This window comes from Halichoeres trimaculatus, unplaced genomic scaffold (assembly GCF_033239565.1).
Source record: "Halichoeres trimaculatus isolate MK-OKI-2021-1 unplaced genomic scaffold, fHalTri1.1 fHalTri1_scaffold_5, whole genome shotgun sequence".
In the NCBI taxonomy this organism is placed as follows: domain Eukaryota; kingdom Metazoa; phylum Chordata; class Actinopteri; order Labriformes; family Labridae; genus Halichoeres; species Halichoeres trimaculatus.
Window position 1 is genome coordinate 32193005 of NW_027437183.1, and position 15366 is coordinate 32208370.

Consider the following 15366-nt stretch of genomic DNA (forward strand, 5'->3'; position numbering starts at 1 on the left):
GAAAAGAATAAAAAGTGGAAACTTAACATGACGGATGACACATGACAGTCTGGCTCCCAGAAGAGTATTACTGAAAAACACCCGGTGAGAAGAACTAATTGTTAGTTCATTTTTTTAATCAAATGAAGCAAACACCTTCTGAAAAGTATCATGTGCCACAGCCTAAGTCAAAAATAACCACAAACTTGCTGCATGCAGAGACACACTTGTGTCCCTCTCTTCTTCAGTTGTAGTTGGGTTCAGTAACTCCTCTTTATGGCAGTGTTAAGGTTTTAAAGTCAAAGGGCTCTAAAGCCTGGCGCACCTCGCACAGTGTTAATTTCGTGTGGCGCACCACCGTGCGCTGCCAATTTGACAATTTGGTAGACCGTCTGTGCAGAGATGGGTGTGACTGCGCGCCAGGGGGAGTTGACGGCGCACCTGGGGGAGGTGTCGGCAGATTCATGTTGCCGCAGGGACGATTTCGTGCCAAAAACAGTGCAGAAAGTGCGCTGAAAGCTCGCCAGCTCCAACCTGGTCTATCCTCGGCGCAAAGCAGAGTGCACCCTCCACAGCTTTAATTTGGTGACAGGTGCACATGTGCACACACATCAACAAAGCCATTGATTAAATTAATATTAATATTTATTACAACATTAACACACAAAAGTACCAAAAAATTAGTACCGTTGAATACCCACAGTGGTATCATTTCAAATGTAAAAAGTACCTATCCCCACCTATGACACTGCATTTGATATTGATGGGCAGCTCAACAGCCTCAAAAATATGAAACCCAAAATATTGCAATCACCCTCTGGTGGCTGACACTGACAAAAACTAAACAATAACATAAATTTGGAATGAAAATTAATGTATACAATAATACTGAGGATACAATACTAGTTTTATTTATTTCATGAGAGAATCTGGCCCTCACAGCATCTGCCGAAAAAACAAAATGCCAAATGAAGTTGATGACCCCTGGTTTATGATAAGCATGGATACAAAGAGGCCAGCAGGGTGCTGTTGAATCTGTGATTTTAAATATGATTCTGAGCTCATGCAGTGAATTCTACTACAGAGCCATGCTTCTCTTTAAATTCAGTGCCATCTGAAGGCCTGTTCATGGATGTTTCGGGCTTTGTCTCTTGAGTTTAAAGGTTTCTCCAGATTTTGAGTCTTCTAATGACATAATAAAATGTAGATAATAAAATCCTCAAAATCTTTGCAGTTTGTGCTTAGAAATACTCTCTGGAGACAATAAACTATGTCCTCACTCAGTGGAATGAGGTGAAAGTCTTTCCATCTTTACATCTGAGAATGCTCTTTTTAAAACTGTTACATTACCAACCTTTTACATACACACAATGTTCCTTTACAAAACTTTTTTTCTTCTATTCTTTTTTTTATTTTGTATAGCGTTTACGCACAACTCTTAGGGCACGGGGGTTGTGTTTACTTCTCTGTTACATTTCAACCTGCAGGCAGTTTAATGTAGCAAAATCCTTTGATACTGGGGAAATATTTGAATGTACAGAACATACAGAGCATACAGAGCCAGGAAAAACAGCAGAGACCAGAATAACTTCCTATCATGGTTCCCAGGGGGCTAACCTGTGGAGGCGGCAGAGAGGGAAGTGGAAATTGGAGGAAGGAGTTGAGAGATGGCCATCGTAAGCTGTACAGTCTTCTGCCACAGTCATGTTTGGCTGGTTTTAGTGCTCCAGCCTCTGTGATTTTTCATGGTCTAGCACTGCAAAAGTTCAGCTGGCCTGCTCCAGTATCAACCAATCACTTTTTATTACTCACTCATTATCTCAGGCATGAGCCAGAACAGAAAATCAGTGTGTGTGGTTGTGTGTGTGTTTGCATATGCATGCAGCTGTCCTGCTGAAGCGTGTCTGTGCAACAACTGCACCCTAACACACTGGCTAGAGCTGAAACTCTTCAGACCTGGTGCTGTGACTGAGTGGAGACGGAGGGGAACCGGATCAGGTGTGGTCTTCAGCTGAATGTTTTCGTGCACGCGTGTGTGTTTACCCCTCATCATCTGTCTTGATTCACTGACTGCTGTTATCTGTGTCATTAAACAGATGATGTCTTCTCTTGGCAGGACTATGGGTGCTACAGATAGCCTCCAGCTGTTGTTCCTCTTCACAGACCAGAGAGGGTGCTGGTACATCTACAGGTTGGTGGAAATGAGACAGAGGCTTCTAGTTACGCCAAGCAGCAGCGCTGTCACTTCAGTTTCAACATTGGCTCAGAGTTAATGGCTTAAACGTGGCCGATGACACTTTGCTTATTTGCATGCGCTGCATATTCATGAGAAATGCTAATCTGAACTTTTCCTGTTTAGTTAGTACAATCAAGGGTCGCTCTAGTCTAACGAGCGTCTGAAAAATCAATTTAATTGATGCTGTTCATGAAGTGTACGTCACCCTGTCCCAAGGCCTGTTTCATTGTGGATGTGTTGGCTCCATCTTCCCAAAGTGGAGACCGGGACCCTCAAGGTCCCGCAATGCCTATCAAAGTCAAAATCATCAACTATTTGAAATGGCAAATTTCACCAATTGTTGGAAAATATAAACAAAAAGAGTATTTTTTTTTTATAAAACCCTGCACACAGATAATGTTTGATCTGTTTTTCACATTTCTTTGTTGAAGACTCCCAGCTACTGAACCAGGAGAACAACGGTGTCGGTCGAGGCAGATTAATTTAGGAAACAGCAATATGTGCACAAATTTAGCTACTGTTCGACTAAGTTTAGAATTTTTGGCCTTTTTTGTTGGTTTCTGTTTTTGAAATGTCCTGGGGGTTACCAGTCTCTGGCACTGCTGTCTGTAAAGTTTGAGAGAGTGGATGTTGGCAGATCAGACTGTTAAAGGGCATATAACAGGCTAAATACAACAATTCATAGGAAAATAGTTTAAAAATAATGTTTGAAAGAGATTTTGAAATTAAACCACAGGATCTCCTGGTGACATTTTAGTCTGTTTGCATTCACTCCTGCATTAAATGTCGCATTAAAAATTGGCATTTGAACACGGTGTCACAGAGGGGGGTCTCGCTGATTCTGCCTCTACTTAACATAATAAACATGGATCCCACTATTACTCCTGTCAATGAAGAGATGAAAATCTGTTTTCCTATCCATATGATGGTCCTCAGGGTTATAATAATGAGCCTGTTAGGAGAGTTGGAGACCAGGATCAGGAAAGGATTAGGAGAAATAAAATCCGTAGGAGAGCAGAGGAGTTGTGGTGTGAGGAGACCAGAGGAGAACAGAGCACGTGTCCCTGTGAGTGAGTGCTGTTAGCCAGTGATGTGTGGCCTAATGTTGATTTCACATCAGCGTATTTAAAGTATGGAATCAGATACACTGACTTCAAAAAGAAGTAGTGAGTGTAAGTGCTGAATATAAACCATTTAATTGTAAAAACACCAAACCTGAAGTATGTTTTACCTCGTTGTGTGTGTATGTGCGTGTGAGCATGGACTGTATAAAGAGTGGACAGCGTGGCTCCGCCATTTACCACTGTACAGTTTTGAAGCCAAAATACCCCTATTGCAGGTGCAGTCATTGGCAGCAGTTGTGCAGCCAGAGTCTGTGCAGCAGAGACTGTGAGGGATTCTGGGAAAATCTGAGTGGAGCCGGGTGACAAAAATAATGTTTTTTTTTTCTTTTTAGAGTCTAGTCACTTCTTGACTCTACCTCCTGACACATTTTACAATCTCCGAAAAAAAACACAAGAACGGCAGCGGTCAATCATTGTTATATGTGTTGTAAAACCTTATTTTTAACCTCTTTAAACTAAACGCTATTAGCAGCCGTAGCATGTCAATGCTAACTGGTGTAAGGCCTGATGTCTTCCCACAAGGTGAGGAGAAGGAGGTGAGGACGGCGTGCTGGTTCTCAGGTGTGAGCTAAGAAGTGACGACATGGACCTGTCCTTCCATCCATCGTTATTGGGAACGTAAGATCTATCTCCAATAAGATGGACGAGCTAGCCATGCTAACCCAGCAACAGAGGGAATACTAGAAGGCAGAGTAGCATCATGCTATTCACAGACATGGCTAACAGAGCTAACATCAGACACCAACGCCACATTGGAAGAGCTTCACCTGCTGTGAGCAGACAGGATCCAGGAGACAGAGACTGAACAGACTGCTGAAGAAGCTCAGTCCTGGACTCTGTGGAGGTGGAGGCTGGCTGAACTAGACAATGATGGACAAGCTGTCATCATCTATTTTCTAATGGACCTTTTTGCACTTTCTATACACTGGTGTAAGGCCTGATGTTTTCTTGATTGCTGCTGTGACTTCAATTTTGTTGTACTTGTTACAATGACAATAAAGTTTTATTCTATTCTAATGAAAATGAAACTCTTCAGAAAACAGAGGACCTGAACACAAGGCAGCCAATGAATATCTTCAAATCACCACAACAATCGGACGTGACAAACATTTCTATGAGGTGTATTATTTCTTTTTAAGTTTGACCACAGCCCATCTGGAATGACTGGAGAGCCAGATTTTTTTTTTTACCTGGGTTTTACCTGGTTACCCAGTCACCAGGGGGAGCAGTTTTTCTGGTGCCCTCACCACAAGACAAGCAAGATGACATCCATTTTTTATACATAGTCTATGAATGTAAAAGAAAAAGAGCTATAGGTGTGAATGCAGCACCAGTGTCTTTGTATTGTATTCCTGTTGCAGCCTAGTGCTCATGTTTTTTAAAAAGCAAATTAATGTTTAAAGTCAATGGGGCAATATGCTCCTGAAATTGAGAGTAGAATATAACTTGACAACATGTACACACACACACACAGGATGCATAACAGTGCACATACTCCACAGTTTAATCAGTGCATTTCCTGATACAATGGAATTGTGTTTTAATGGGACAGAGGCCTGAGAGACAAAAAGCTTTTGTTCCTGTTACTGTTTGTTTACCAACACTGTCTTAAAAGCCTACACACATTGTCCTGTGACCATCACGCGCCCACAAGAGAACATAACAGAGGATTTCCACAGAGCAAATAATAACTTGTTTACAGTTAGTGTAATTTAACAGAGTAATACACAGGAACTAACACAATACACACAACCCAAAACGCCTGCTTTCACTCACTACCACCTATTATGCCTAGTCAAGAGCACCAAAGAGTCCCCTTTGCAACGTCAAATGACGCCATGTTGGAAAAAAAAAGAAAAATAAATAAAAACTGACTTATTCCACAGCCATTATCAGCGAATTTCAAGTGTAAATTTACAAAGAAAACTTAACCTGCAATATACTCTTTAAGATTCCCTTTGTCAATTAAAGACTTCCTCCTGAGCTGCATCTGGATCTCGACCAACATCACCAGGGAATTGATGAGTTAGGGTACTCAAGAAGCTTTTTAAGGCTTATCAATATTTACTTCCTCTGAGAGACTTCTCTTGTTTCCACATACTTTTTTCCAGGAGTTATTCTGTGGCTGAATCTTTTACACAGCTCCATATCCCTGCTGAACTTTTATTTACAGAAAAGAGTTGTTGTAACCAACACTGGCTGCAGTCGATAAGCTGTGTTGATTATTAAATAACATCGAGTCACAGAAAATGTTTCTGCGCCCCTACCTGTCTGCCCTTCTCTCTGCTCAGCTGGCCTCTGTGTATAAATAAAGTGCATGGATTGTTTTCTGAAATAAAATCGACCCTAAACGCGTTAAAACAGCATCCACCAATGTGAGAGTCATACATCAAACAAAGATGTAGTCTTTAAGCACAACAGGTTACTCAAGATTTGTTCCTGAGCAATGTTTTCTTCTCTCTGTTTAAGCTCATAGCTACATGTATTTCATTCATAGCTAAAGAAAACCTGTCTTCAATATAATTTTTATCATTTTCTAACAGCTTAGCCCTAATGGTATAAAGGTACTACCAAATTACTTGTGTAAATCACAGTCTGTAGGAGATCAGTTGTCCTCATCCTTCCTGGAAAGAATCCACCATGATGACATTCAAAGACATTTTAATCATGGGTTTATGGACTTATTTTGGGTTAGACTTGTGGCAGAGACTGACAGCAGCGAACTCATCCAGCCAACAGAAGCTTGAGTGAATGTCATCATGAATTGGAGCCGTCACGGAGCCAACATGCTTCCAGCCTGAAGCCAGTGATAAATGCAGAGAGTGACATTTTGAAGCTCAGAGTTGTTAGAATGAGTCTCTTTTCTTTCACTTGTTTTTCTCTGAAACCCCTCTACTCCAACTTCTCGTCCGGTAAAACTTTCACTCACACTGTCGGCGGTGCAGTTACTCTGCAGAGCTCACATTCGTTTTTGTTTTTTGAGACGGAGCAGTTGGTTTAAAGTGCTGCTAAATGCTGTAAGTGAGGGTTATAGCTCCAACAGCAGTGAGGTGTAAGTGAATGGTAAATGGACTTGTACTTAACTTCTCTAACACCAGACTTACACACTGATGGTAAAAGCTATTACAGTGAAGGACCATAGCTAGGGTTCAGTCTTGCAGAAGCAAGGCTAAAACACAGTGAAAAAAATCTGTGTTTAGACGACAACGCTGAGGGACTGAAAACGCTGCAGGAAGCATGGCAGATCTGGACAATCTCTTGTCCAGAAGAGGCTTTTGGTAGATCTCCACCGATTTAGAGTAGAGCCAATCATCTGGTGTATTGGGGATTACTAAATCAAGCGTAGCGTTAGTTCAGGCAGGCCATGACGCCAAGCTCTAACAGCTTAGCTGTCATCATCGGTGCAGATCAGCTGATTGCTCGGCTGACTCCTGTGTCCACTTCCTATTGGAAAATTGCATTCAGAGCAGGCTATTTAAACAGCTCTAGCCCAGCCTCTTTCCTGCTCCCTCTGCTGGCATTTTGCAACCCACCTCCACCCCACCTCCTCCTGTCAATGTATTCATTTTTATTGCTCTGCTTTGTCTGGGTTTTTATTTTGCTGCTGTGCTCCCTTCTTATGCCGTTTATGATGGCTCGGGATGGGCAGGAAGGTGTGCTCTTCCAGCCTCAGGCTTTCCACGCAAGCACGTGGAAGAGCAGGTAGTCCCAGAACAGAACCATACCGCCAAATAAAACTGTGCAAGTTAATAAAGATTATTTTGACAAAGTGGTCCTGACTGAAGTACAGAAGTGGAGCAACAGATTCACATTTTGTTAAAAGAGAGTCAGCAGATTCAGCAGCAAAAGCACAACATCATAGACCACGACGACGGCTAAAACATGGAAAATGGTGTTATAGCCGCCCTAAAACAGAAACTTTTGAAAATGCCTCCAGAGTGAAATTTTTCTGAAACACTGCTGAAGCCGTTGCCATGTACACAATAAAAGCCAGCATTATCAGTGGAAACAATGATGTTGCGCTCTGCTTCACACAAGCTCATACAACAGTACAACAGTACAACCGTACCGTTGTTGCGCTCATCGTGGACTACCATGTCGTGTTTGTGCTGCTCAATCTGCTGAATCTGCTGACTGTCTTTCTACAAAACGCAAACTTCTGCACTTAATGTTGGCCAGTACACCAGGGCTGTTTCCCAAAGCCAAGGTACCTTGCCTTGCCTTGCCTTTGAAGGCAGTGCCTCCGAAGCCACTTCCTTCCAATCCAAGGCAAGTGTCCTGCCTCTGCTCAAAAGGAGATGCTAATGGAACAGCCTACAAAGGCATATTTTGGGAGGAGCTCAGACAGCTACAAATATTGTCATAGCTTGCCACTTTTCTACACTTTTTGCTTTTTTATTGTCACATCATTGACACTCTGCAGGTGCAGCTTCTCAGTAATTATAGTTACGTGAGTGACACACAAAAGAGTTAAGTGTTGGACATGGTATAAGTTGTTATTTTCAGAGGTGTATTTTGTTACTTACATTTAAATTGGAATTTACCACGCGCCTCCGCTGGTGCGTCTTTTCCTTCCATTTTTTTCCTTTTTTGTAGATTCACGCATTGCATGTTGGGTATTTAAAGCCATGGCAAGGCAGCGAAGGATACACTTGTGTATCCTTGGTCAATTAGCCACATGCTAACCAAACGGAGGACATATGCCTCTGGAGGACATGAACATTGGAACAGCACTTGGGCAACGACTCATGATGTGGATGCCTGCCCACGCCCACCCCACGCCCACATCAGACTAAGGCAAGGCAAGGTACCTGGGCTTTGGGAAACAGCCCAGATGATCTGCCCAACTCTACTTCAGTGGAGATCTCCCAAAAGCCGCTTCTGGTCAAGACAGTTACAGTTCCAACTGCAGGCCTGGCATGCTCACTACAGCCTTTTCAGTCCCTCAGCGTTTCTGTGTAAAAACAGATTTTTTTTTCACTGCATGTTAGCGTTTTTGGATGAAACGTCGTCTAAACAGGGCCTGAGAGACGATCCACTCTACCCCCCACTGAGGTGTTTGTAGCAAGATATCCAGTTGACACATCTTGCTTTCCCAGCGTACATACAATCAGTTCATTGAAGGAAACGTCTCATTTGTTTATTTTGTCCTTTTACTAAAAATAAGGTCAAGAAAAAAAACTACAGCGAAAGTAAACAACAATGAAGACAGTAAATACAACGGTCAAATACTGTGTGCTTCTACACACAACTGCCACTAACTGTGTCTTCCTCCATCTATATGCACACATGAGAGCTCACGCCACCTGCTGTGGCACAGGACAGGCACAAATAGTACAGCTTTACAAACTCACACACCCAAAATTAAATACAGCAAATGGCTCTAAATATTTGTGTAGTCTGTGCTGTGCTGTCACACACTGTTGATTGTCAGGACCCATTTCTCTAAATGGCACTTGAACCAAATCCACTTAATCTAAGGTTAAGTGTTCCCATCAAAGGGACAATGGTCTCATCTATTTTTATTGTTATTATTGGTGATAATTTGAGGGGGATAAATTCTGTGTGTAATAACGTGTGGAAACTCTAAAAAGGAAACTGTGATTCATTATGTTTATTGAGAGTAAAATTAAACCTAAAATGAATTCAATCCAAACTAAATTAGCTGTTTTTATGAAGAGATTTGGTTTGTACAACATAGAAAGGAAAATTGATCCAAGTAAGGATCATTGTCTGTTATTTTGATAATAAAGGTGAACTTGAACTTTGAACTGTACTATGACTGCTATCCATGAGCTTATTTATAATGCTTTTGTCTGTTTGTTTGTTTGGTTTGTGGGAACTCTTATGATGGACTAAACCAGGGGTGTCTAACTCATTTTCACTGAGGGCCACATCAGCATAATGGCAGCCCTCAAAGGGTTAGATGTAACTGGAAGACACATAAAATGTAACTATGTAATGTTAAATAAATGCAACGACTGCTTCAAAAATGGACCCTCTGAAAAATGCTTTGCAGCGCGGGCAATTTCTTCAGCCACAATAAAGCTAGCTTTCACTGCCACGTTGTTTTTGGTTGTGGCTTTCTTAAACACTTCCTGCTCTGATTGCAATTTGCATTTTTAATCTTGCACCATTTGTTGTTTTTCTTGAAGGCTCACTTAGGCATACTTAGCTCCGTGTTTGATGTCAAAATGCCGACAAAGATTGTTCTCTTTGACAACCGCCACAGCCTTATGGCACAAAAACATATCGGCATTTCTCCTTGAAGCACTAACATCTTTTCACCTTTCCATCTTTCTTGAAACTAGGGCTGCAACGACAAATCGATAAAATTGAAAAAAATCGATTTGTAAAAGCGTTGACATTTTTCTATAATTGATGCACTGTGCTGGGTAATTACTGTGTTAGTTTCTCTTCAGTTGATTTGTCTTCCTTCTTTTTGTCAGATTATTTAGCTGTTGGCAACTAGCTGAAGGTGCATTACCGCCACCTACTTGACTGAAGTGTAGATTACCTGGGCTGTGGGGCTGTATGCATCACATGTAAACAGATCAGTGTGACGGAGCAGAAGCCGAGCTGGCAGGTGAGGGAAACAGGTGAACACAGGAATAATGGCAGAACACAGAACACACACACACACACACACACACACACAGAAAAAGAAAATGGCGAATTGGTGCATTACTGCCATGTAATGGTACCGAAAGGGGATGAGAGAAAAACCACACACAGAAAAGAATCTCGTTTAGAATAGGGGTAAAACAAATTTATTAATTTTTTAATGCTTGGTAATTTTGACAAGGACAGAAGTGAATTAAGAGATTTTAGCAAAAAAAAGTAGAAAAAAATACTGATGGGATGAGTTTTTGGCGTAGTTAAAAGTTAGTGGCTGAAAACAGCCATAACAGCACCAGCGTTACTTTTCGAAAAAAAATTGATGCTACAAAAAAATGAGAAATGATTAAAAATCAATGATGCGACAAATTTTTGACATATCTAAGACTATGATGTCACGTAAAAAATCTCTGGTTTCTGATGGCTTTTTATATAGAATATAGGTCATGTCGTCTTTAACCCTCCCATAATCAGTGATGTTCTATCAGTTTAATTGCCCTTAAGGTATTAAAATTTGTAGATTATTTTTCAATGCTTGGTAGTTTTGAGCAGGGCAGAAGTGGATTAAGAGATTTGTGTGAAAAAAGTAGAAAAAAATACTGATTGGACGGGTTTTTGGAGCAGTTGGAAGTTAGTGGCTGAAAACAGCCTTAACAGTACGAGCGTACAGTATACTTTAGCAGTGCACAAGGGTTAATCTAACATTAGCATTAGCTGCTACAGACAGTACATATATAGATAGTAGATAGGCAGGTGAACTGTTTGACCTGCAGGTGAAAAGATTGAGGACATTTTTTTTATTTATTTGCCTTTTTGGCCCACTAAATTGTGTATATCATTAAGCAAACAATAGTCATCAATTAAAACAACAATGCACGGCGGGTCACATTTGACCCGCGGGCCTTGAGTTTGACACACGTGGACTAAACAAGGATGGTTCTCTGAATGAGCCTGTGATAAAGACAACCCAATTCAACTCCACAACCTTGTGGTTTGAGTTTAACCAAACTCCAGAGCCCTGTTAACTTTTCCAAACCAAAAAAAAAAAGTAGACTCAATTGTTTGGTGTTTGTTCAAACTCAGTAAATCCTCAAATTCAACCCAACTTTATGGAGCACATTTAAAATACAACAGAGTTCACCAATGTGCTTTATATACACAAACACAAACAAAAATAACAAACTGAGAAGCAAAGACAAATGAACAAAATAATAAAATAATAGAAACAAACAAACTCTTCTTCCAGTGCATGCTGGTGAGTTTTGAAGTGGGATTTAAACACGGGCAGCGTGGGAGCCAGCCTGACCTGTGGGGGCAGCTGGTTCCAGAGTTCAGGGGCTACAGTAGCAAAGGCCTGGTCTCCTCTGCTCTGCAGCCTAGCATTACGTGCAATCAGATGTGCCTGATCTGCAGACCTCAGTGACTGTGACAGGCTGTAAAAGGTCAGAGAGGTAGGATGGAGCCAGCCCATTTAATGCTTTGTAAGCAAACAATAAAATCTCAAGATTAATCCTAAAATTGACAGGAAGCCAATGAAGCGAGGCCAGGACGGGAGTGATATGCTCTCACTTACGAGTTCCCGTTGGGAGGCGAGCAGCAGCATTTTAGACTAGCTGCAGACGAGACAGGAAGGCCTGGCTAACACCATCGGAAGTCTTGGCTACTTCTCAAAGTCATTAAAGGAAGATAAGGCTTCACCTTAGACTGTTGCTTCAGCTGAAGAAGCTCAGCTTTAATACAGAGTTTATCTGTTTATCTGTTTTAAAATCACAGTCCATTTTCACTCTCAGATTGATTACTGTGGGTTTGACATAAGGATCATAGGGATTAGAGGTCTACTGGAGAATGAGAAGCACAACTGGGCTTAAAAATTATAACTTTGGTTCATCGTGGAAACCTTAGCACAATATACATATTATCATCCAAATCAGACATCTATTCTTTTTATTGTAGTCTGAATCACTAATCAGCTGGTTTCTTTTTAAAAAAAGCTTCAATCTTAAAAGGAAGTTTAAGACTTGCTCCCAGAAGACACTTGATTACTAGTCGTGTTGACCGAGGGTTGGTGCTCAGTCTGAGATAACAATGACACAGTGTCAACATGTGAAGCAGGCCTTCACATTACACATTCAGAGAACAGACATGCATTCATAAATAATCATACGCTTACATTTTCTCCAAAGGACTTCACACAGCGTTTAACACTTTCTGACTATTTCCATTTTGATTAGGAGGACAAGCTGCATTCAGTTACCACAGCCTTCACATGTCATTGTTAATAATACACATCCTGCACGCTGCTATAAAGGAAATACAGTCCTTGCTGCTGCTTTTCCTTTTTTGTCATTTATCAAAGTTAAGGCTGCATGATTTAAACCGCAAAAAAAAACATAAATGACAGAGCTCACACTCACACAGAGCTGCATGTTTGGATCATTTTCTTGGTTATTCCAGTAATAAGAGTTAATCCACATGTTCATTGTGGGGAAAATCAGTGCACAGTGGATGGCACAATTAATGACCTAAACTTTCAGTTTAGAGAAGTATACAGCTTGGTACAGAGATGTGCTTTAAAATAAAGACTTGATCGTGTTTTTCTTTACCCTGGTGTGTCTGACAAATTAAGGATACACATTTTTAAACACGTTATTGATTATCTGAAATTTATTCAGGGAAATCATATCAAGTTCCCTGTGAACTGGTGCCAATTTGAAACCAGTTACTGTTTTTTTATCACACCACTGGAACATTTCATTAAAGCTTTATTTTGCCATCACCCACTAAAGACGCTGTTAGACTCATTCTGCATCTTCATAATATTAGCGTAAATTGTGTAACTCCTCCATGTACAACAATAAATGCATAACCCGGGGGTTGTCATCGCCTTCACAAAGCCCAAGAGGATTTTTATGTTGCTTTATGAGTTTCCACAGCAGACTGTGAACGCGCAGCTTACCTGTCCATGGCGATGGCAGTCATTGAGTAGATGCTGGCAAAGACGGCTGCGATCGGAAAGAAGTTGTGGAAGCGGCAGTAGACCAGTCCAAAGTACCACTCGTTGTGCACGGCGTAAGTGAAGTTGATGACCGTGTTGAAGGCGGACATGGAGGCTTCGGCGAAGGCAAGGTTCAGCAGAAAATAGTTGGTCACTGTCCTCATGCGTTTGTGCGCCATGATTATCCAAATCACTACAATGTTTCCCACCACGGACACGATGACTATAGAGCTGTAAGCAATGGCCCAGAGAGCAATTCTCCAGGCTGGCTGCACAAACTGGTTCAGGTACACGGTCCCGTTCTTGGTCTCGTTGGAGCCGGCGGTCAAACCTGGCGCGCCGGTGGTGTTGAATAAAGGATCCATCCTGCTGCGAGAATACAGATGTCACTCCAAACGACTGGTTATCAAATTATTTCATTGCGCACCAAATTCGGAGCAGGGCGCGCAGACAACAACCCAAAGTGTGTGGAAAATTCTCCTCAATGCGCTCAGCTGGAACAGTACGCGGAGTGCACACTTGAAACCTATGACTTGTTAATTTGGAATTCCGCCGTGCCACGAGTTTCAATGACAATGTGTTGTCTTCCGAGAAATCTAAACACTTTTCGAGAAAAAAAAAATGCGTGGGAAATCCACAGGTCCGTGGTCCTCTCACTTGTTAGACGAACCTGCGCTCTGTGCTCTGAGCTCCCTCCTCCAGCAGCTCTGTGACCGTCTCTCCTCTCCTGCCTGAGCGGAGCGGACTCACAGCAGCTGTGGCACGTGCCGCCGCGTGCGTACTGACAGTAAGCGCAGTGTGTAGAAGAATTTAATGGGGTTTCCTTATACTTCCTTTGCAGGCTAATAATAATGATTACCATTTATAACCGCTCAATGGTTGTAGTTTCTATACTTATACTGAAATTTCACTGATTGTGTCATTTTATGGGGTTAAGGTTGAGGTTGCCTCACTGTTTGAGCATCCCTGACCACCCACTCAGTGTCCCCTCACGTAGACTCTGTTCTGGACTGTAATTGGAGATCAGCTCTTCATAGAAAGTGAACACATTGGGATCAAAGGTCAATGGCTGTGATGGAACCTGCTTCTGGTTTCTAGCACTTTCCTTCTGTATAAATCCTAACCCTGTGATAAACTGCTCTCCAGTACCTGGTTTAGGGGGGAACAGGGTTGGTTGTTACATTTTTTACTCTTGTGTAAATTACTCAACAAAATATCTTCCAATAGTCATTCCTACATTCAAGGAAGTTTCTAAGGGATCTTGAAAATGTCTCCCATCCAGATTTATGCCTGATTGTAATCGACACTTTGAAATTATGTTACCAGAGCCAATATAGGTTATTTTGAAATGCTACTTTGTAGCTTCCTGATCAAATTGAGCATGACCAGATTGCTTGATCTACGTCTCTATGACAACGCCACACCAGCTGACAAAGTTTAGTTGTGAGAAAAGAGATCTGTGTTTTTCTCTGCTGAAAATGATTTCTGTGAATAATTTTGTAGTGATGGTGGACACAGGAGCCTAACTGTCGGACAGAAAAAGGACAGAAGAGCAGAAGAAAGCTAAATGGAAGAGTGATATAGCCCGAGCTAAAGGCTAACACAGGAGCTAAGTTGTTTGTGCTAAAGTTCATTCCAACCAACAGTCAGCAGTCATTTTGCAGTGGTCTGTTCAAACTTGAGAGTCTATCAATAAAATGAAGAGTGAGGTTACGTTAGCTCTGCTTGGTAGATGACTGGCAGCTAACCAGGATTCACTAACGTTACACATTACAGACATGTCTAAGAGCACTGGACTGCCAGCTGAGCTTAATATAAATGGCAACTTAACTACTTACAAACTGACAGTGTTTACCTGCTGTCATGTTAGCCTTCAGATACGTCAAAGCACCGGGCTGCCGATAGCACTACATATAACCAGCTACTGCAACGTTTGCTTGATGTCACATTTCAAACCATAGCGTTTCATAACTGTACTGATATCCACTACTAAGTTGTTTTAATCCAATCTTCATTTTATTCCAAAGCAAACACACGCCTTACTAAAAGTCATTTGCATAAGTGTGCGTCAGACTCCAGGCCAAATTAGCGGGGCAGTTCAATTAAAACAGATCCCCCTCAGAGCATCTTTAAACTCTGAGGGGGAAAAATAGACCAAGTGAGATATTTTTCTATTTTTTAATTGAAATGAGACAAAGTCAACCTGCCATGCAGAGACAGCCATGGCTTTTCATCCTGTCCTGTACATCTGCAAAACAAGCAGAACTTAACCCCCACAACTGTTGTTTTTAAGTTAGAGCAGTGGACTATGGCCCAGTTGTCATGTCTCAATCAGACAGTTGGGGGTTTTGATCCAAGGTCTCACTGTCCACACACTGAAGAGTCCTTGGGCAAAACACCAAACCACAATACTG

The 15366-nt window shown here is 41.6% G+C and overlaps 1 protein-coding gene across 1 annotated transcript in view; it reads right to left on the minus strand.

The window, feature by feature from the left end:
* tacr1a (tachykinin receptor 1a) overlaps positions 1 to 13458 on the minus strand; it is a 75649-nt gene extending 62191 nt beyond the window's left edge. The window contains 1 exon segment of the mRNA XM_074670636.1: positions 12914 to 13458. Coding sequence (XP_074526737.1) covers positions 12914 to 13317 — 404 coding nt within the window. The 5' untranslated portion in view covers positions 13318 to 13458.
* Between the last annotated feature and the right edge of the window lie 1908 nt (positions 13459 to 15366).